At 43.0% G+C, this 20550-nt stretch overlaps 2 protein-coding genes across 2 annotated transcripts in view; one reads left to right on the top strand and one right to left on the bottom strand.

Annotated features, from left to right (window-relative positions):
- ari-2 (E3 ubiquitin-protein ligase ari-2) overlaps positions 1-20550 on the bottom strand; it is a 59103-nt gene that overhangs the window by 31261 nt on the left and 7292 nt on the right. The gene's annotated exons all lie outside the window — the stretch shown is intronic.
- Positions 154-8034, top strand: LOC119165048 (uncharacterized). Its single transcript, XM_075873656.1, has 4 exons — positions 154-304; positions 759-906; positions 4371-4651; positions 7653-8034. Exons 1-4 carry the CDS (start codon positions 290-292, stop codon positions 7938-7940), a joined length of 732 nt encoding a protein of 243 aa, XP_075729771.1. The 5' UTR covers positions 154-289; the 3' UTR covers positions 7941-8034.

Consider the following 20550-nt stretch of genomic DNA (forward strand, 5'->3'; position numbering starts at 1 on the left):
TTGTAATTGTAATGTTCATCTTTTAGACTACTGCTATAACAATGAGAAAGAGAGGTTCTGGTCTAGTATAAAGTGCGAATGAGTTTCGTAGAAACCCGGTGCTGTTCTAAAACCACTCATTCCAATCGCTAGCGCAGCGTTATCAAGTTGGTTTCTTTTTTGGTTTCCATTGGGCCATTGGCCGCTGTTTAGCGGTCGACAAAAATGCCGTCAAAGCTTCCCTCCGTAGCTAGATCACAACTCTAGTGGCTCGTTTTTGTCCCTTAAGTTCACACATTACACGTGCAAAATGGAGCACAAACCGGTGAGCCGCCTCAAATGATTGTGTTCATTCGTTTGATCGCCATAGTGCCCACGGCATGAAAGGGTTTGACGGCCTTTTAATGACATTCATCACCGTCTTTCGATGTGCGTTGCTATTCGTGCTAAAACGTGGCTTTAAGATTGATGTGCATTGGATTGCCCTTTTCATTTATTCGTTGTTCCACACCCGTGCTTTAGATCGCGGCTCTCATTGGTGTCGTTTGCTCCCATGATCGTAAGACGCTGTTGCATGATACTATTTCATAAGTGAATGCGCTTCGATCCGAGCTGTATTATACCAATTGTATCGATCAAGCACATGTGCCGACCCAATCAGGTTTTGATTTCAGATGCGTAGTTTTGTCAATCCACAGATAACCGCTCTAGGTGTCCCAAGTTTCAGATGATTGGCGTGTCAATGTGATACGTGTGACGTAAGGACGTTTCTCTTGCAGTTCCTGTGGAGTAATGATAGGCAGAAAATACTCATCGACTTCTTCAAGGAGAACGAGTTTCTGTACAATCCGATTCATCCAGACTACAAGAAGAGGAGGCTTCGAGACAAGAAGATCCTCGAATTGTGCAGTACGCTCGGGTGTTCGAGTGAGTGTCTCGATTCTCGTTTGTTTCTGTATGAATATACGCACTAAGCGGGTGAATATGCCATATCATAACAAGACCGACCTTCGTTTCTTGGTAATCGATCCGCAGTTTATGAACATTACGTGCCTTCAAATTTCCACGCATCATTTGGAGCACACCTCTCAGAATAACTTGTTTGCTCTCAGAAGAAAAAGGAAGAGGGAATGTACTCTACGTAATCTAGCTCATACAGCATTCCTAATGTGCCCGAACTAGCAGCTCTAAGAACGCCCACCAGCAGTATCACGCAAAGGAACTAGCAGATATGTGTATGTACACCAGTGATCAAAAGTATGCAGACCATGGGAATGCATGCCGAAATTGCCACCTTGTGACAAGCCATTTGCTATCCAGAGCATTGCTCTAGCGATGCATTCGGCAGTATAGATGGCTCACCGCGAGATAGTGCATGGATCATGGTCCATATACTAAAGTCTCTTGAACTAGGAAAGTAACGACACTCTTCCCTGCTCGCACGTTTATTCCTCGATTCTCCTCAGCCGCCTAGGGCGCGCGTTGCGCCAGGCGCCATTTTTTGCCGAGGCACCCATTCATTGGAGTGCACAGTTCAGTTCGCTTGCATGCTTCGACCGAGTAAAAAATTTTGAAAAATGGGCGATAACACGATAGCGAACACTGAAGTGAACATCTACAGGAAAATTTGTTTCTTCCAAAAGCCGCACAAATGTGGCAAGGTACTTTAAAAGCGGCTTCATGGAGACTTCTGCGGTGCAGGTGTTTTTTTTTTTCTTCCAATTGATAACGTGCTCTGCATTCATATCATATGTAGTTTTGCTTGTGGCAACTACTATAGACAGGAAGAGGAGCAGGCAGCAGCAACGATGCACCACTATCAGTTCGAGTTTTATGTCTTCATTGAGGGGACTTCCTGTGCTTGACGGCAGAGTGGTGGGCAAGAAAGTTCTAACTTTGTTGGTTTTCAGGTTTTTTCCAGAAATTGCTTGAATATATGTGGCTTGAACTGGTCTTCAGTGAAATATAGCGAGAACGCATGCTAGAAAGCAGTTAATCATGCAGGCAGGATGAATATATTTGTTTACAAAATGCAAGTGGCTAACTCGTTGCAATGCTAAACGTTATTGGTGCAGAATGTCCCTAAATTGGTACGTAACAAGCACAATCGTAACTGACTGCTAAGTCTTCGTGCTCAAAACACATCGATGCCATAATTTTGACTCGTGTTACATCAATAGAAAAAGGTCCCCCAAAGAACGCAGAAAGTTGATTTTAAGATATTTGCTATGAGAGTGAGGAATTCAGGCCTCTGCCTCGAAATCGATATGACAAGCAAGCAATTACGTGAACACCCCTTGCACGTCATCTGTATGTGTGAAAAACAAATAATAATCGGCACCCAGTCACGCATGTGTGTCATTCAAATTCAAAAGCGATTTCACAAACAGAAAAATGTGCAATGCTTGCTAGCTGACACTGCTCAAATACAATATCAAGGCCGTGTTGAACATTAAGGCGAAAGCCTTAGATGTCTCATGAAATGGGAAAGAGGACCGTCCACGTCCCGCGTAGAAGGCGTCTCTCATCGTCGGGAGCCGGTGATGAAATCATCATCAAGAGATGATGTCACCATACGATGACACAATGTCACACGTGGCACAATTCATTATGTCACTGTACCGTCACGTGACATAACAGCTCATTTTTGCTATCAGGAGGTTATTGTTTTTTCTTAATAATTTTATTGCCTGCAGTGCTTGCGTTTTTCATTTTTGCTAGAACCGATTCCCACTCGTGTCATTATTTTGAGTGTGAATACCTCCCTCCCTTCATAAAGAAAGAACTACGTTTGGAGACCATCTGCAGTGTCTTTTTGATCTATTCGTCAATTTCCTTATTTTTTTTCCACATTCATGTTCAGCGTATCCTAACAATGACGAAAAGTGTGATTGAGAAGCTAACTGTTCACTGTGAAAAGCACATCTGGAGCTCATTTCAGATTGAATAAGAGTTTCTGATGTGCGAGTTGATGGAATCTTGGCAGAATAATTATCATATTGAAGAGAACCCTATTTTTATGCAATGCATAGTTAGCTGAGAAAAAAAAGGCGATGTTGATCAGCCACAAATAGTACTTAAGCACAACACTCAGTGTTGCTTAAAATAAAAAATAAAGTGCTGTATCATGCAGAGATGATGTTTTTTGAGGGAACTAAGTTCTTTCAGCCGATGTTGTGTTGCTACTGGCTCTTACCAAAGCCATCATGCTTACCATGGATATTTAGAAAAAAATATCATAACCCCTTGTATTCTGGTTGCAACAGTTGTAAGCGCAACCACATGGCATAACACCAGTAAACAGTGCAGAAAACAAAGCGTGCGCAACGTTTGCTCCACGAGCTATGCACAGCCCCAGCGAAAAATGGTGCGAGCGAAATAGAAAAATACCAGCACAACATCAGGTTTATGCCTCTCCAAGGGCAACCGCAAAGAAGACCAATCATTGCGCAAAAACAGAGGCGGAGGACGGGAAGACTCGACAGGGGCAAAAAGGGAGAGGAGGTCGCATGCGCTGTGGCGATTGCAATGGATGGTGGTACTTTCCCAAGATCAAGGGGCTTTACATGTACTTTTGCTCCCAGGTGTTCATGAGCTCAAGCGCATGGGCCACAGTTTTCTAAGAAATATTCCTTTACTTCCTAATTAATATGAACAGTTAGAAATTAACAAGTTCATGAAAGTGTCTGTGCAATAAAAGTTGAATTGCAGTTGTCACTTTCCAGGTGCCTGACTAAAGATCTGTGCTACTGCGATCCATATGCTTTCATACACTAGTGTGCACTGTAAAGCATCTTCAGACCTGGAATGTTGACTCACATTTGCAGCAAGGATAATCTATAACCCGCTGAAGTTCACTGCAGGTCGTGCCTTTGCCACATGGCAGTGAAGACTAAAAGTACTCTCAATGATGTAATTGTGGGTTGTTTGCAAGACTGCTGTGTTCAAGTGTAGCCAAAAGTTGGGCTATCATCCAAATTGCATTTCTACTTGACCCCCTACAGTCACAAACAGCCATGTGTCATTCATGTTTGGTAGAGCTTATGAGGGCGCAGCGTAATGCGTACACCCTACTGTCCCTAATAGCCATGCGTCATTCATGTTCAGTGAAGCTTACAAAGGAACAGCATGATGCATACTTGTATTTTGGTGGTATCTAATAGCAATAACAGTATTCTGTGATAAAAATATGCTATATAAAGTGAATGACTATCACTACGTATTGTGCAATCATTAAACGTTCCAAAAACTCAGCAGAAGTAGCGTGATAACAGAAGGATACTAAAGTCTTTGCAATGCATGCACTTGTAAGATGTAACTTGGGAAAACTGTGAATGAACCAAGGATTAAGTTTCCATTTCTTTCGCTTCATTCTGTTTCTCCATACGCAGTGCTAGAATGCAAGAACAAGTTCCACAACTTGCGAACCTACTTCTTCCGCGAGTACAACAAGGTGCTCAAACACAACGGGACGATCAATGGGAACGGGGAGGAAGCGTACACTTCCAAGTGGGACTTCTACGAAGACATGAAGTTCCTAAACGTATGTTACCTCCCGCGATCCATGGAGATGGCGGCTGGAATCGAGAACAGCCACGAACCCGCGGCAGACACGTCTGGCACGGAGAACAACTGGGAAGTCGGCAATATTCTGGAGCCATACTGCCTTATTGTAAGTGGCCCCGACTTCCTTCACAGAGTTTTTCTACAAGCTTGAGTTATTCATTGGCTGTAGCTCGGTACTGCTTAGTGTTGTGTTTACAAGTTTGATTACAAGGTTCTGTCAGTACTGCATGTCCATATGCCAAGATTTTAGCATAACTCGGATGACATTCTCAAGCAGTAAGCAAGCAGCCAGTGCAAGCATAGTGGGAGGGTGGGACGGAAGGCACAGAAAGTTTTGCGACAGAATAGAGAGCTTTAGTGCTCACCGCTTTGCATGAGGGGCCGTATTCCGAGACAACCACTTTTGGAGACAATGTCACTTTGCGTGGTGTAGAATCAAGCATGTCCAACAACTAAGATTACTTATTGCCGACCTCTGCTCGACCAGACAATTGGCGCTCACCGAAAGGAACAATATAGTAATATCTCCAGTTGAGGCAGCGGGAACATGACTAGTTCACCGTGAGTGGGGCCATTGCTGTTATAGTTCTGCATACTATTGTTGAAAACATTGCCACGAGGTGGTGCTACAGTAGCACATAACAGCTGTAAAATGTTAAAGATTGAATACTATATAACCTCTAATAGGACCATCTCACATGACCGACTGATATTTATCGCATAAAAAAACTCCAAATGCCGGAGCTCTGCTTGTAAGTCTAAGCTGTATGGGAATGCTGAAGTTCAAAAACTAGCTCACTTTTTGGCAATATTGTAAGCTTTTGCTCACAAGCAATTCCTAATTGACCAGTTAGACACCTGATCAGTGAAAATAATGTAATTATTCTAATGTGAACCCGATTTTTCATGCACACAAGTCGGATACCTTCTAAAAGCCCATCACAATAGATAGAGTTGCAGTTATCTGAGACAGATGGTCGTTTAACGCAAAAGCCTTAAATGTCTTGATGAGAAGCACCTTAAGTAAAATGCGGCAGGCATATTAAAAGAGGTAGAAAAGTCCACATGCCCTACATTACCGCTGACATCACCGGATGACATTATTGCATGGTACCTTGCTTGAGCGCATGACTTAGTCATTTGGTCAGCCGAGGAGGAACAACGCAAAGTCAAAGTAATCTAATGCATGTCTCTTACACCAGTTGCACGCATTGTCTTCATGTGACGTCACCGGCAGGTCCTCTGCTAGGGGTACGCAAACATGGCGGCCACCGTGATTTGTTATCTCATTAGAGAGTGTCAGTGCGTGAGGGTCGGTCCACCGCTGCAGTCTTTTGTGTTCCCCCCGCTTTTTTCGAATTTCATTTCCCAGATGCACCAAGGGTGAATACAAAGGAACACTAGGGGGCATCGGCACTTATCTAATATCACAGTTTCTTGCTCCACGTATTTGAGCGAGAGTTCAGGCGGTGTCTCAACCAGCCAGTACCCGAAGATGGCGGCCAGGGTGACATCAGTGCACATTCTGTATAACTTATTTCATTACCAAGTGGGCAGCAGGCTTTTCCCTTGTACAAGTGTTAAAGAATAACTTACTGGCAAGCTTTTTTTCTTTTCATTCAGCACTATTAAAGGAAAAAAAAACGGGGTATAATGTGTGATTATTGGTATTCTTGTACGTACTTGCTAAAGAATATTAATTTCCTGGCAAGTTCATGGCCAGTAGAATCCACACGGGTGCTATTCCGAGATAGTCACCCTCATTGATGCTTACACTCTCCCGTGATTTTGCGAGACTGGACGCATTGGCGTCTGCAAGCATTTCTAGACTGCCATCTCAGTGTGGTCGTCACCGTGCCAGATCAATGTGGCCTGTACACAACCAGATGCACCCAGCGCTAGTGTCGTAAAATCTTGAACAAGTGAAATTACTATTGCCAAGGGTTATTGGGGTTATTGTTTCAGAACATAACCCCAGATCAGAGTTGCTGTGCTTCAAGTGCATTTTGAAGCGCTTGTTTTAACCCGAGAAGATATAACAACCCTCCGTGATGGCTCAGCAAATATGGTGTTCTGCTCAGCACAAAAATCAATGCACTTAGATTTAGGTGCGTGTTGAAGGAGTGACTCCTTTCAAATAAATGCCTGCAACACGAGGGATGAATGCACCGGCCCTCTTATTCCGGTTCTCTTCATTGTGTGCTGGTGGCCAGTGCCTCCCACAGCTGCCCCTTGCAAGCACTTTGGAGGTGCGCCACCACAGAGCATTTGGAAATATAGATACGGAGGCCACTACGTCATAGGTGACTATGCATGAGTAAATAGCATGATGGCAAGAATGCTCCTATGGTGTCTGGTTGTGACACACAGCAGGGTGATGCTCCTTGCATGTGTAGTTAGAGAAGGCACTGATTAAAGTACCCAGGTTGGTCAAAATTAACCTTCACTGCCTCACTAGGATGTGCTTCATTCATAATGGTATTTTCGTTTTGGGACGTAGGCTTTAAGTAAGTGCTGACTAAAAGTATCACATAAAAGGACTCGGGCAAACAGGGCAAAGCACGGCACAGTTTGCAGGACAAAGTCAATATTTTTCATCCTATTGACTTGTCCTGGTGACCAATTCAGGTGAACACAGTTCCATAGGGTGTAGCACAGCACACTTCAATGGACCAGGACAGTATGCTTTATCGTAGTGGCATATCGTGGTGACAAATAACTGAGGTGAACACAGCTCCACAGGACTAAGTACAACACACTTCACTGGGCAAGGATAGTGTGCTTCACACTGCTGGCCTGTCCTGGTGAACGAGGCAAACACAGGTGTACAGGAAAAAGTGAGGCACACTAATAGGACAAGAACAGTGTGAGTCATCCTGTTGAACTGTCCTGGTCACCAAAAACTGAGGCAAACACAGGTTGACAGGATGAAGTGCTAGGATGGTGCATTCCGTCCTGTAAATATTTGTCCGTCTGAGTTCTTTTACGTAATATTTTCAGTCCATGCGTATTCGACATCAGCCTCTAACAACTAGCCCCAGTCGCTTCATTGGCCTCCGGCATGTAAAATCTCGGAATCTTAGTTTAAAAGAAACGTAACTTCGCAGGACGAGTCCGCTGAAGTTCTGGAGGCCGAGCAAGATAGCTCGAGTGTCTCGGAGCACCGCGCTCCGACGCCTCCCCACAAGCGGAGAAAACAGCAGGAGGAGCAGTCGACGACGTCGGCGACGCCTACCCGGAACGGTCCGCGGCTCGATGAGGAGCACTACTTCGGAATGTACGTCGCGGCCGCGCTCCGCACCTTCGATGCCTTGGCCCGTGACACGGCCAAGGTGAAGATCATGGACTTAATCATGCATTTAAGGCACAATGTCGACCCTAACCATAGAAAGTGATTGAAGGTTAATAGTCCGGCATGTAAATCATAGGAAGTCTCACCTTGATGTTGTACACACATCATGCTCGTATACAAAGTAACCGTGGCAATAATCAATGTGGGTGAGTGTTTTACGCCCAGTCGTTCAAGTTCTCACGTCATCATGAGTTTCTTCTGCCGGCATTTAGTTTTTTGGCCACGCTGAAGCATGTGCGACCTTGTTTTGTTTGTAGCGGTGTACTACAAGCCGAAGCAAAGCGAAAAGTCGAAGCAAGTTTGTCACTTGATTGAGCCCGGTGAGTGAAATGCACAGTCATGGTCACATGTTTAAGCGCATCCACATCGATTTGTACTCAGTACCTATGAAAATCTGTGCAGCCAAGCTCAAGGTCACGGTTTTGATCTCCAGCCGTTTTACAATTGTGACTGAAATGTAAAAGTGATCGTGTGTTGTTCTTCATGAATCTCAGGAATGTCCTCCAGCTAAATATTTTTGAATCTGTTTTGTTCAGAACAGTTATGGCATGAAATGGGCAGTTCTTTAATCACCACTAGCATGCTTAAATATACTCGGGAAATATGGGAAAGGGGGCAATACGGGGCCCGAAAGTTACTTTTCCATGGATCATGGCTTTCATCATTTTCTGCTTTAATTAAATTGACCACTGTTCATGGTCCAAAAGAGCGTTGCACCGGCAGTTGCCAGCACTTATCTAGCAGCCATAGCATTGACACGATACTGCCCTCTGAGATCATATGCTGGCAACAATCTCGGAGCCTAGCAAAGCTCATGGCATCAGCCAAACACACAAGTTCTGCGCAGCAAGTCTACCTACCACACCAGTATGGTTATGTACTAGAAAAAGAGAATCAATGCATTGACAGCTTTGGAGATTGTTGTTGCTATCTATGCATGTTCTTCCTTGATCTGTGGCGTAGGAATCGATGAAGGTTTTCGTAACAAACTCAGCGCATTTACAGGTGCGCAAGCTTCATGTAAAAATGCGTATATGAATCGAGCATACTTGTAATTGTGGATTCATAGCATCACATGATGCACTAACATGAAACCGCATGCAAAATCAAAATTTCCTCCGGATTTCGCATAGCAATACTGTGTCTTGTCAATTCACATGACGCTTTAACAGATGGCAACAGTGTGAAAGTATGGATGGTTGAACTAGCAAAGCATCCACTTATAAAATGTTTTGCCATGTATCGACTGTTGTTCTGGGTTGCATTTACGAAGGTGTGGGCATTGTATGTAGTTATTTATGAGAATTAGTCTTGCATTGTTATATATTTATTTTTATTTTCTAACTTGGGGTGTTGGTTTTATCGTGGGGTGGGTACTGCGCGGGAAAATGTGCGGAAATATTTCTCCAAAATGTCTTTCTCAGACGTTAAGCTTATTTCAGTGTGATATTCTCTCCTCCTTTATTTTCCTTAAAATTCTGCGTGATGTGTACAACTCGTGGTCATCTTGCAGGTGATTGCAAGAGCTTCTGTTCGGTGAAGTCTGAACCAAATATGGCAGCGGTGTAAATGCTTTATCACTTGTAAAGCTGGCTTGAAGTAGACTGAATGGTGACGTAGCTTATGGTATGGTACGCTGTGAATGTTAAGGTTTTCACACTTTTTGTGATAGCACATTTCTAAACATTTGTTCTAGTGAGAGCTGTGGTTTTTGTGGTTGTGATGTAAAGTATTGCGTTTCAAGTAGTAGTTATGTGCAGCGATTCCTCGCTCCACGTTGCCGCTCACAGTGACGTAATACACCATTACTACTGTATTTGTCTTCATTAATGCATCACGACTGCTACTGTAAATGTGTGCATCGTTAAACAAAAGTGGGGCTGGGGATCATACCACGACTATAAGTCGTCTTCCTATTTGGCTTTGCATAGCCCTACCATTCCCCCCTTTTATTTTTCACGTTCAGTCCTTCCCCCCCCACTTTATTAAAAGGTCATTGTAATTGATAATCGCCAATATTTTTTATAGCAAACTTCCCCGGTTATGTGAACACACTAGCCACACACTTTGAAAACTCCCACGCTCTTTAAACTACACTTCTGTTGGGTGCAATAATTATTCCCCAAATTTTCATTTCTCAATACTGTACATTGCGTGGTACATACCCATAAGGAATGCAATTCACATTTAGATATTCTGAGAAATTAACGATGGAAATGCTTTTTGGACAAGTGGTAGTTTTTGTATGATAGCAATATTCCCTAAATAGTTTAATGAATTCATGAATTTTTTCATAAAGGTGCACTGTTATAGAATATGCAGTCCTATGATACGACACTGCATATGACACTGCATAGGTGTTTATGATGACCTTGTACGTGTTATACACTGTAAAGGTGTACAACTAAGCATGTATAATTGAGTGAAATAGAAATTGCATTTCAAATGTGCACTCTTGTAAAAGAACTGAGGTTAGTCTAATAATGGAACAATTTACTGATAAATCTTTTTTACCATTTGCGACTTTTGGCAATGCAGCAACATTTCAAATGTTGTAATCAATTTTGGTCCGTGTGATCACGTAACCCTGCGCTCTTTACTGTAAGGATGATTTCTCTAGCCACTGCCAATTGGACGTCATAAGTCTTAAGAGACTATAGCAGTGGTTGTTGAATAGCGAGTCAATTTACGCCAGCAAAAATAGAATACAGTTTTACAGTGGCAGTTGAGGGTGCCAGCCAGCAGCTTAGCTTTGACTGGTGAAGTATAAAAGTCTACAATATGTCCAGAGTTTGTGCATTTTAGAGGAAGGAGAAAAAACTTCTACATGTTCCGCAGGTAGTGGCGGTGAGGAACTGACGTAACGTTTTCCTGTTTGTCGTCGTAGTCAGGTTCGAACGTCTGTTCGGAACACTGGACGTGTACGCTGCTCAGGTCCATGGTGTTGTTAGTTTTCTAGTGTCTCACTGTTCTTGCAAGCACTCCCTGGGGTCGCATTTTTCTATCATTAATTTTCTACAACATCTTCACCAACATAAGGTGCAATGCGTAATGTCAAATAGTCACAAAGCTTCTTAGCTGTTGCAAAGTTACGGTTACCAGTGTATCCAGTGGTTACCTTGATGTTGTGGCCAGTCAGTCCAGTGTCACAGAATGTTGACGTGGGTCGGAAATAGCGTTGGTGTTATTTTTTTTGACTAATTGATTGATTGATTTGTGGGGTTTAACGTCCCAAAACCACCATATGATTATAAGAGACGCGGCAGTGGAGGGCTCCGGAAATTTCGACCACCTGGGGTTCTTTAACGTGCACCCAATCTGAGCACACGGGCCCACAACATTTCCGCCTCCATCGGAAATGCAGCCGCCGCAGCCAGGATTTGAACCCGCGACCTGCGGGTCAGCAGCCGAGTACCTTAGCCACTAGACCACTGTGGCGGGGCTTTTCTTGACTAATGTGAGTAAATTTTTACGGAAAGGTTCTCAAAAATGCATTGGAACTGGTCGAAGGACAAGAGGATTCAGAACAAATGAACGTTATTGAGAGCCTTTACAAGGCAAGCACAGGCAAGAATAATGCCTCGTTTTTAATGTGCCATAAATATGTCCTCCCAATTGTAGCTCAGCTTATGATCATTCTCATTTCTTTCGAGTCAACTAATAGTAGAACAATACTTAAAACAAGTAGGACTTATTTTGGCATTATTGTTACCAACTGCTTCAATGAGTGTAGCCTTCCATTTGAGATTAAATGCTCACTTCCACGAAATCGTGGGTCATGCAGAAATCAGTTTTATGCAGTGCCTACATTAAACAGCATCTGTGCAAAATTCTGCATTTGAAAATGCTCTGGATGCATCAAGAAAAGTTAGCAACAAAGCTGATCACAATGTCGTCGTCGCCATTTTACAGAAGTGATGCACGTCGCGAAATGTGACTTTATTTGATGTGAACAATTGGTTCAGGTGCCACCTGCGGTAGGTTGCGACACGTTGAGAAATTTCAGAGGCAATGGCCCTAGCTTTGGTCATTTTTGCTGCTCACGTGGTACAAAATTCATTTGTATAGGCGGTGCTTTAAGTCCTCTAAGATTTATAGAGCTACCAGCCTTAGTTTTGCAGAAATTTTTTGCATACAATGTAATACCACTCACTTTTAATCAATTTTAGTGCGACATTTTCACAGATTTTTTTTTCGATATTTCATCATACCCTCGTTGGTCTCCTTGCTTGACCATTTCCAGTGGTGGCGTGCTTATTGCATGTCGACATTGCTAAACCAGCATGCTCAAGCAAATGGGCTTTGTGGCAATAATATTTACTGGAGTTTGTTCCATGTGCTATTGCTGCCGAGTATGGTAACAAAATGGGCAGTGTGACAGTTGTGGTATTGACAAATATTTTCTGCAACTGCATTTATTGTACTGAATTCTGCACCTAATTAAGTTCAAAATGCGATCCCAGATACTGCCGAGAGTGCTGCATTGTCAAAAGGTGGAAAAAAAGAAGATCTCTTTGTGATTGCTCTTTTGAGAGTTGTGTTTTACTTTTGATTGCTCTTTATCATGTAGTATCACTGACATACTCTTCCTTTTAGTACTAAGTATACCTTATTGGAGGTAACAGCGTACAAACTTATGGGATGAAGAGAACGGACACAAACAAGCGCCGAGTCTCAACTGAAGATTCATTGAAATATACAAATTATTTGAACTCATAATATAAGCATGCAAAGGATGTGCAGAGGGGCCAACAAAGGACCATGTCGACGTCATTCACAATTTTATGCTGCTGCGGGTAACTGCGCAGTTGTGACAAAATTTAATTCAAACAAGCATGCTACTGATTAGGACTTCTCCTTTTTCATGTAAAGATATCTATGTTTCATTAACGCAAGACTCCCCTTCTTTTTTAATATAGAAAGCTTCCACAGGTTCTCTTGTCACATGATCACTATATGTTTGAAGAGCACTGTCGTTTCATCGGGAAAAGGCGTGCACACACACGTGTGGCAGTGCAAAGATGGATTCCCGTATGTGCAGGTGTTAAAGGTTCCGGGAGTGTTCTTTTAGCCGTACATAGAGACAACGCCCTGTTTGCCTGATGTACACTTTTTTACATATTAAGAGATTTTTGTATACTACCCCTAGTACACAGAGTAGTTAAGCGTTCCTGTGTTTTACACCGCATTTATTTTGACTGGAGCTCTTTCTATCATGCGAGAATAGTACCTGTACATCGTACAGTGATGCCACATTTTTTAGTCCATGGGCTAATGTATGCTTGTAGGGCATGGTGGCACATTTTTTTTTACCTCTCTTGCTTTTTACCACTTTTTTCTTTCTTCTTGATATGATGTATCAGACCCTTGTTAATCGAAAAGGCGTGGGGAAGCCGGCTACCTGAAGGTGACACACCTGTTCATAGAAGCTTTTTTCTGCCTTGTGCCTGCACGACTTCTGAATTGCAGCCTTGAGGCTAGACGTAGTGATGCCCTTCTTCTCTATTTTTGAATTATTGATTGATTTATATGAGGGGTTTAACGTCCCAGAACCACCATATGATTATGAGAGACGCCGTAGTGGAGGGCTCCGGAAATCTCGACCACCTGGGGTTCTTTAATGTGCACCCAAATCTGAGCACACGGGCCTACAACATTTCTGCCTCCATCGGAAATGCAGTCGCCGCAGCCGGAATTCGATCCCGTGACCTGTGGGTCAGCAGCTGAGTACCTTACCCTCTAGTCCACCGCGTCGGGTCCACGACATTTTTTTAATTTCATGATTAGACTTGTAATTTCGCAATGGTTTTACTTATCTTGGGTTATACGCCCAACAAGGGTGATGGTGAGCAAAAGTCATCTTTATGTCTAGGAACTGTAAGGCATGCTGTGAAGCCATTTTGCTGGTGAATTTTAGCCCCATCCCAGTTTTTCGAAAGATCTGCAGGACCTTTCCAAATTTCATAAGCTCCTCATTTTTGGGCACTGCTATTAAGTAATCATCTACGTAACGGGCGACACAAACCACCTTTCTCTCCAACTTCTTTTATAGTCTGGAATCAACTTTCCCGAGAAAGATTTCGCTGAGAGCTGGCGCCACCCTAGATCCAGGGTGGCACCAGTTCTCTGCGCATGTTCTCTATGTTTATCTTATGTGTTAAGATAATTTGTATATTTCAATAATTCTTCAGCAGAGAGTCAGCGCTTGTTTGTGACCCTTCTCTTCATCCAGTGAGTTTGTGCAACGTTACTGCCCATAATGTATCACCAACTAGCCCAACTAACAGTCCTGCTAAGTATACCTATTACAGAGTCACAGTGTAGCTTTTTTGTGGAACTTTATTGTCACAATGAAAGCTCCAAAGCTTCGATATCTAAGACTACATTATGCATCACTTTTTTTTAGCAGTATTCTGTTACTGAGGTACAGCAGAATCATAGTAAACAAAAATTGCTTGAACGGAACTACTGTCTTTTCATAGAACTGTATTTGAATAACAGAAAGACAGCTTTAGCTAATCAAAACCAAAGTCCTCACAACTCTGTGTATACAGAACCACAGAAGCAACATCTAATTTGTTTTTTCAAGTAGACAGGCATTCTGAAATGTATTTTTTTGACAGCTGTCTTCTGTATGAAAAGCAAGCCATCTCCTATACGGAAGGTGAAACAGGTTCAAAGTTGTTGTGTGAGCAAGTGGGTGTTACTTGGCATCAATTGGGATGGTAAGAGTCGTGTTTATATTAAGTACATCAGTGGCATCTCCTTGAAATAGAAATTAGGAATGCTTAGCCCATTCTATAGTCATAAACGATGCGCCACATCGCGAGACAAACTAGCCACCACATTGACTACTTAATATTTAGCATACCTAACAATGTTGAGAAGGTGTATGACGGCAAGCAGTCACCTCTGTGCAATATGTGCAGCTGTTAATCAAAATGCATTTTACCAATCTCTTGAGGTTTCATTTTAATGTGATGGTATCGTATTGCTAAAAATCTCTTGCTTCTTGTAATGCCTCATTTGTGTCCAAAGAGTAACATAGTACTAGTATGCTGATGCCTAGAAATTTCTAGAGGTACATTCACTGTGTTGTGATTAGGACAGCAATTTATCTATAAAATGTGCTCTGCTGCACTTATGTGAAACTTTTTATACCCTCGCCTGTCTTACTATGGTAAGCCTTTGTTTTATGTGATGAGCATAGTAATGGGATGTGGGTGTTGATTTGTTGAGTCACAGAAGGTCTTTTGCCACAGTGACAAAAAAAAAAGAAAATTGAAACTACCTTTTTCTCACATGTGCGAACACATGTTCCTTATTGTGATATTTTTTCCGTTCAACCAATACTCTCAAGAGTTTGCCTTTTGAAACTCTTATTTTCACCTGCACTATTTATTAACATTCCCACATTCATCAGGCACATCTCGACTGTGTGATATGTATTGGAGTCATTCTTCGTGCTTTTTATGTCATTAAGCGTGACCGCAATGTATTACAAACTGTCTATTTTTTCTATATTATTTAATCTTTCTTTTGTTCCTGTGTTAGTAATATCTACACTTTTTTGTGGTGTGAGTGTGTCTGTGCATGTAACTCATTAGAGAATGTTGTTCATAGGTGAAATTAAAGCAGATGTGTCAACTCTTTGAACCTTTTGTGTAGTGTCAGTTTCTATCAGCATAAAGGCAGTGGCGGTGTTTACTGCTTTTGCCTTAAATTAAAGTGCCGCTAAACCATGTTCGATATTTTTTCAGACATTTAAAGTAAAGTTTCGCATCGTGTTCAGAGTTTCGTCAACATCAATGGTGCCAGGAGCACGCCACGAATTCCAAAAAAAAAAGTCACTTCTCCTCTTCGGGCCTCTCCTCTTTATCTGGTGATATGCGAGACACCAACCTTTGGACTCTCAGATTTTATTGACAAATTGTGCAGCAATTGATAAGACAATTGGTAAAACAAAAATGAAATAATAGATTTCAGTACACGTCAGCATTCCTGATGAGGTACAATATGGACCAACCGGCACTTTCAAGTTTACAACCATTCATTTCACACCAACTGCATCAATGACAAAAGGGTCCATTGGTAAGAAATTGATCCTTGTTAAATGTGGAAATATTGTGGGGAGGCTTATGAAAGTGTGCCACAAGTACATTACTCAGAACGTTGCAGCTTTCGCTGAGAGCAACTGGGACATCAGATTGGATTAGTTCGATATGTAGCATTTTAGTTCCGCTAGCGACGCTCCAAAACGTACGTGGATTAGAGCACAGCAGTGAAAGACAAGTTTTATCGAAAAATGCCTTTTTTTAGCTTTCGGAAGCCCAGTACAAAATTTTCGGTTAAATATCTGATAAGAAGACCAATGGTAGGTCCTGGCTGTTAATTTTGTGTGTATAGACAGCCACTTATTGGGCATGCGCTTCAACATGCTATTTAACCGCATAAAGGATTCGACGAAGCTTTCTTTATAGGTACAAATCAGTCAAATAAGGATGACAGTTCATTCTTATATTGCCATAGAGACTGTTTACGCTATCCGACATTATGAAGAATCATCGTCCACAGTCTTGTGCGCACTCCTGCTTGGGGCCGCACCACTCATGCCTCTTGTATAGTGCATTATCTCGGAGGCAGAATGAGGATAACCCTCTCTTAAATACGCGAGGAACTTGTTCGTCGTGCCCTTCGAGATACTTTATTAATGGGAGCAGTTCCATGTCAGCCCGTTGATGTTCGGCGATTTCTGAGGTTTTCATCACACAAAGGAGTGGGAAGTCCTCTTCTTCTGAAAGAGTTGAGTGGACTGGTGAATGTGATAAACAGTTAGCATCATTATGCTTTCTGCCAGACCTATATACGATCGTAATGTCATACTCTTGTAGCCTGAGACTCCATCGCGCAAGCCGTCCCGATGGGTCTTTTAAGCTCGCCAGCAAACAGAGCGAGTGGGGGTCGCTGACGGCATGAAACGGCCTGCCGTAGAGGTATGATCTGAACTTGCTGATCGCCCATATGACTGCCAAGCACTCTTTTTCGGTTGCAGAGTAGTTTCTTTCCGCTTTTGAGAGGGTGCGGCTAGCATATGCTATCCCTTTCTCTTCTCTGTTTTGCCATTGCACCAGTATCACACCTAGGCCAAGATTGCTGGCATCTGTATGAACATCCGTATCTGCAGTTTCGTCAAAGTGGGCCAGCATAGGTGGAGCTTGCAAAGGTTTCTTTAGTTCGTCGAATGCACTGTCTTGTTTGGTGCACCAAATAAATGGCACATCCTCTTTTGTGAGTCTTGTGAGAGGTTCGGCAATTTTCGCGAAATTTTTCACAAACCGCCTATAATAAGCACATAAACCCAAAAATCGGCGTACCTCCTTCTTGTCTTTTGGCTTGAGAAACAGCCCCACGGCCACAGTCTTCTCCGGGTCCGGGCCAACACCTTGAGCGCTGATTACATGACCGAGGAAACGAAGCTTCTCGAATCCAAACTGGCATTTCTCCGGTTTCATCGTCAAGCTGGCTGACTGTATAGCCTGAAGTACCGAACGTAGTCGCTCTACATGCTGTTAAAACGTTGCTGAAAACACCACAACGTCGTCCAGGTAGACTAAGCACGACTGCCATTTGAGGCCTGAAAGGACACTGTTCATTATGCGCTGGAATGTTGCAGGCGCACAACAGAGGCCGAATGGCAGTGCTTTAAACTCATATAGACCATCCGGGGTTACGAAAGCAGTCTTTTCACGGTCCTTTTCGTCCACTTCAATTTGCCAATAATCGCTTTTTAAATCCAATGAAGAGAAATACCTTGCGTGCCGTAGCCGATCCAACGTATCATCAATATGCGGCAAAGGGTAGATATCCCGCTTGGTCACGCTGTTCAGCTTTCTGTAATCAATGCAGAATCTCAGCGTGTTGTCCTTTTTCCTCACTAGTACTACAGGCGACGCCCACGGACTATCGGATGGCTGTATGACATCATCCTCCAGCATCTCTTTCACTTGGCTCTTTATGATCTCACGTTCCTTCGGTGATACTCTGTACGGATTTTGGTGTACCGGCCTTGTAGCTTCATCTGTTATTATTCGGTGTTTAACAACCTGGGTCCGCCGTACTTTTGACGAGGTAGAGAAACATCCGGTGAAGTCTCTTAGGAGGTCTTGAATGATTTTCTTCTCGGCTTGTGATAGATTTTGGCTGCTTGAAACTCTTGCCACGACATGGGGCGCAGGTTCCAAAGTAGGTCGCCCTGACACCAGACCACATAAGTCCGTCACTGTTTGAAAACCGTGCAGGAAGGCGATAGCAGTGTCCTTTGCAACATGCTGAATTTCGTTTCCGAAATTGGTGAGCAATACATCGGCACATCCACCACGTAATTGAATAATGCCTCGAGCTACACAAATGCCTTTCTTGAGCAGTAGTTCAATGTTTGCATCTGCTATACCTTCAGAATCAACGAATGCTTCAATTCTTACACCGACTATTACGCTGTATCGTGGCGGCACGGTAACATCACAATCTATGGCACGTAATGCAGTCTATTCTGGCTCATTTGTGTCTATGGCCAGCTTGGTCGAAAAATAGACACTGGAATTCTGCAGGTTGATTATAGCTCTGTTTGCTAGCAGAAAATTCATTCCAAGTATTAAATTGCACCCGTTACAATATTGCACTCGTTACAATATTCTAACCAGTTCTGTTCAACTGATCACTGCTCAGAACCAGCAAAGAAGAGCAAAAAAATGTAACTCTCCACTCGTTCCATGAAAATTCGCCTGGCTGTAGTAGTAGATAACTTTAGTTGTTTTCTTGATGGAAAACCGTGCTTTAAAGCACGGTTTTCCATCAAGAAAACCGTGCTTTAAAGAAAACAATAAATTTATTGTGAAGTGGATTATACAATGACGCCGATTTTTTGCAGATGAGTGAGGGGTGAAGTTGGGTTAGATTTAGTGGTAAGCACTAGGTTTAATACATTGGCGGAAGTGGGAGTAATGCGAGTAGAAAGTCAATGAGCTTTGTCATGTTAAAGTCGTGGCAAAAAAACCAAAAAATATATCTGTTATAACAATAAAAAGCAGCTTCATCGTCAACTTTTCTATGTTTTTTATGGTGAAATAACCCGCTTACGTCAATGCACGCATACTGCGTTATCGGTTATAACGATGAATTCGGGCTTTTGAGTGTCCGTGCCGAAAGGTAATGGAACGCGAAATTCCCTAACAGGAGGAAGAAAACAAGAAGCTGCTGGGGCCTCCGCCAACAACCCAAACTTACCCAGTGCCCCTTGAGATTGGTAGCATGCTTTGCCGCATAAAGAGTGGCATTGCGGCATAGTTGACTTTCAAACTCCGCTACGGTGTGTGAGCAATTCTAGGTTCTGTTCATACATTTCTGGGAGTGCAATTTGATTTATATGTGGAGTTTAACATCCCAAAAGCACCATACGATTATGAGAGATGCCGTAATATAGGGCTCCGGAAATTTCGACCACCTGCGGTTCTTTAACGTGCACCTAAATCTGAGCACACGGGCCTGCAACATTTCCGCCTCCATTGGAAATGCAGCCGCCGCAGCCGGGATTCGAACCCGCGACCTGCGGGTCAGCAGCCGAGTACCTTAGACACTACATCACCGCGACGGGGCTGCAATTTGAGTAATAGTTGGGACTTGGGAGAGTTTTGGCGTTGAAAACTTCAGGCGTTGTCGCACACTGGCTTTATAAAGCTTATAGCAGTCCCATGAAAGCGTCTTAATTTTCAGTTATGTGCGAAATATCGGCACATGCTCCTTATCACCCCAGTGTGTGCTGGCATACCACAGCGGCTTATTCCCACGCCTCAAACCGCTGGTTTGAATAAAGTTTGTTCACTCACTCAGCATTTGACCATTGTTTAAGTAGACTCGACTGTAATAGAAATTCACACCGACTCCTGAAGCTGTTCACGCGGGCTCCACGCTGACAATGTTCTAATCCGAATGTGCGGTGCTTTTTAACGGAATTAAAGAGCTCGTTTTGGAAGAAATCGCGTTGTTTTCCTCGTCGTCTTTAACTGTGAGCGAAAAAAAAAACAGTGTTAATAGAGATCGAAAATTCGAGGTAAGTGTAATAAATACTGGAAGAACCCGATTGCGTACTCGCACGTGCGTTCAGATTCACACGCGCCCGCACACACACAAATAAATAACGTGAACCTCTGCTTCTTTTTTTTTCATTTTTGAAGCTTAAACGATCGGAGACAATCAGAGCTATATGATTTCGACAAAAAATCGCGCAACAACCACCTATTTACGCAACAAGTTTTCGCGTCAAACAGGGGCTTAGCCAGAAGGTAAAACATCAAGCCCGTGCCCCCCCCCCCCTACCCGAAATATTTTTGCCATGGCATAGAGAGCAAACAATGGCCTTTCCCCCCACCTCGTGATATAAAGAGGGAGTGGAGAGAGGCGAGATGGTGCTTGAATCACCACTCTCCTGAATGGCATACAGTAAAACCTCGATGATACGAATCTCGCGGGATCACCAATATTATTCGTATCATCTAAGATTTGTAACAGCAGGAAGTATGGGAAATTAGCATGCGACAAAAGAAAGCTGGCGCGTATTTTCATTTTTTTTTTGTTTTTCAGGGCCGCAGCAGTCACGA

Source organism: Rhipicephalus microplus, chromosome 9 (genome assembly GCF_043290135.1).
Source record: "Rhipicephalus microplus isolate Deutch F79 chromosome 9, USDA_Rmic, whole genome shotgun sequence".
Classification (NCBI taxonomy): Eukaryota; Metazoa; Arthropoda; class Arachnida; order Ixodida; family Ixodidae; genus Rhipicephalus; species Rhipicephalus microplus.

Bases quoted from the DNA above. Each gene is read 5' to 3' on its own strand.
- LOC119165048 (XM_075873656.1), top strand. The intron at 907-4,370 runs GTGAGTGTCTCG...CTCCATACGCAG, and splicing joins CAGTACGCTCGGGTGTTCGA to TGCTAGAATGCAAGAACAAG. The intron at 4,652-7,652 runs GTAAGTGGCCCC...GTAACTTCGCAG, and splicing joins TGGAGCCATACTGCCTTATT to GACGAGTCCGCTGAAGTTCT.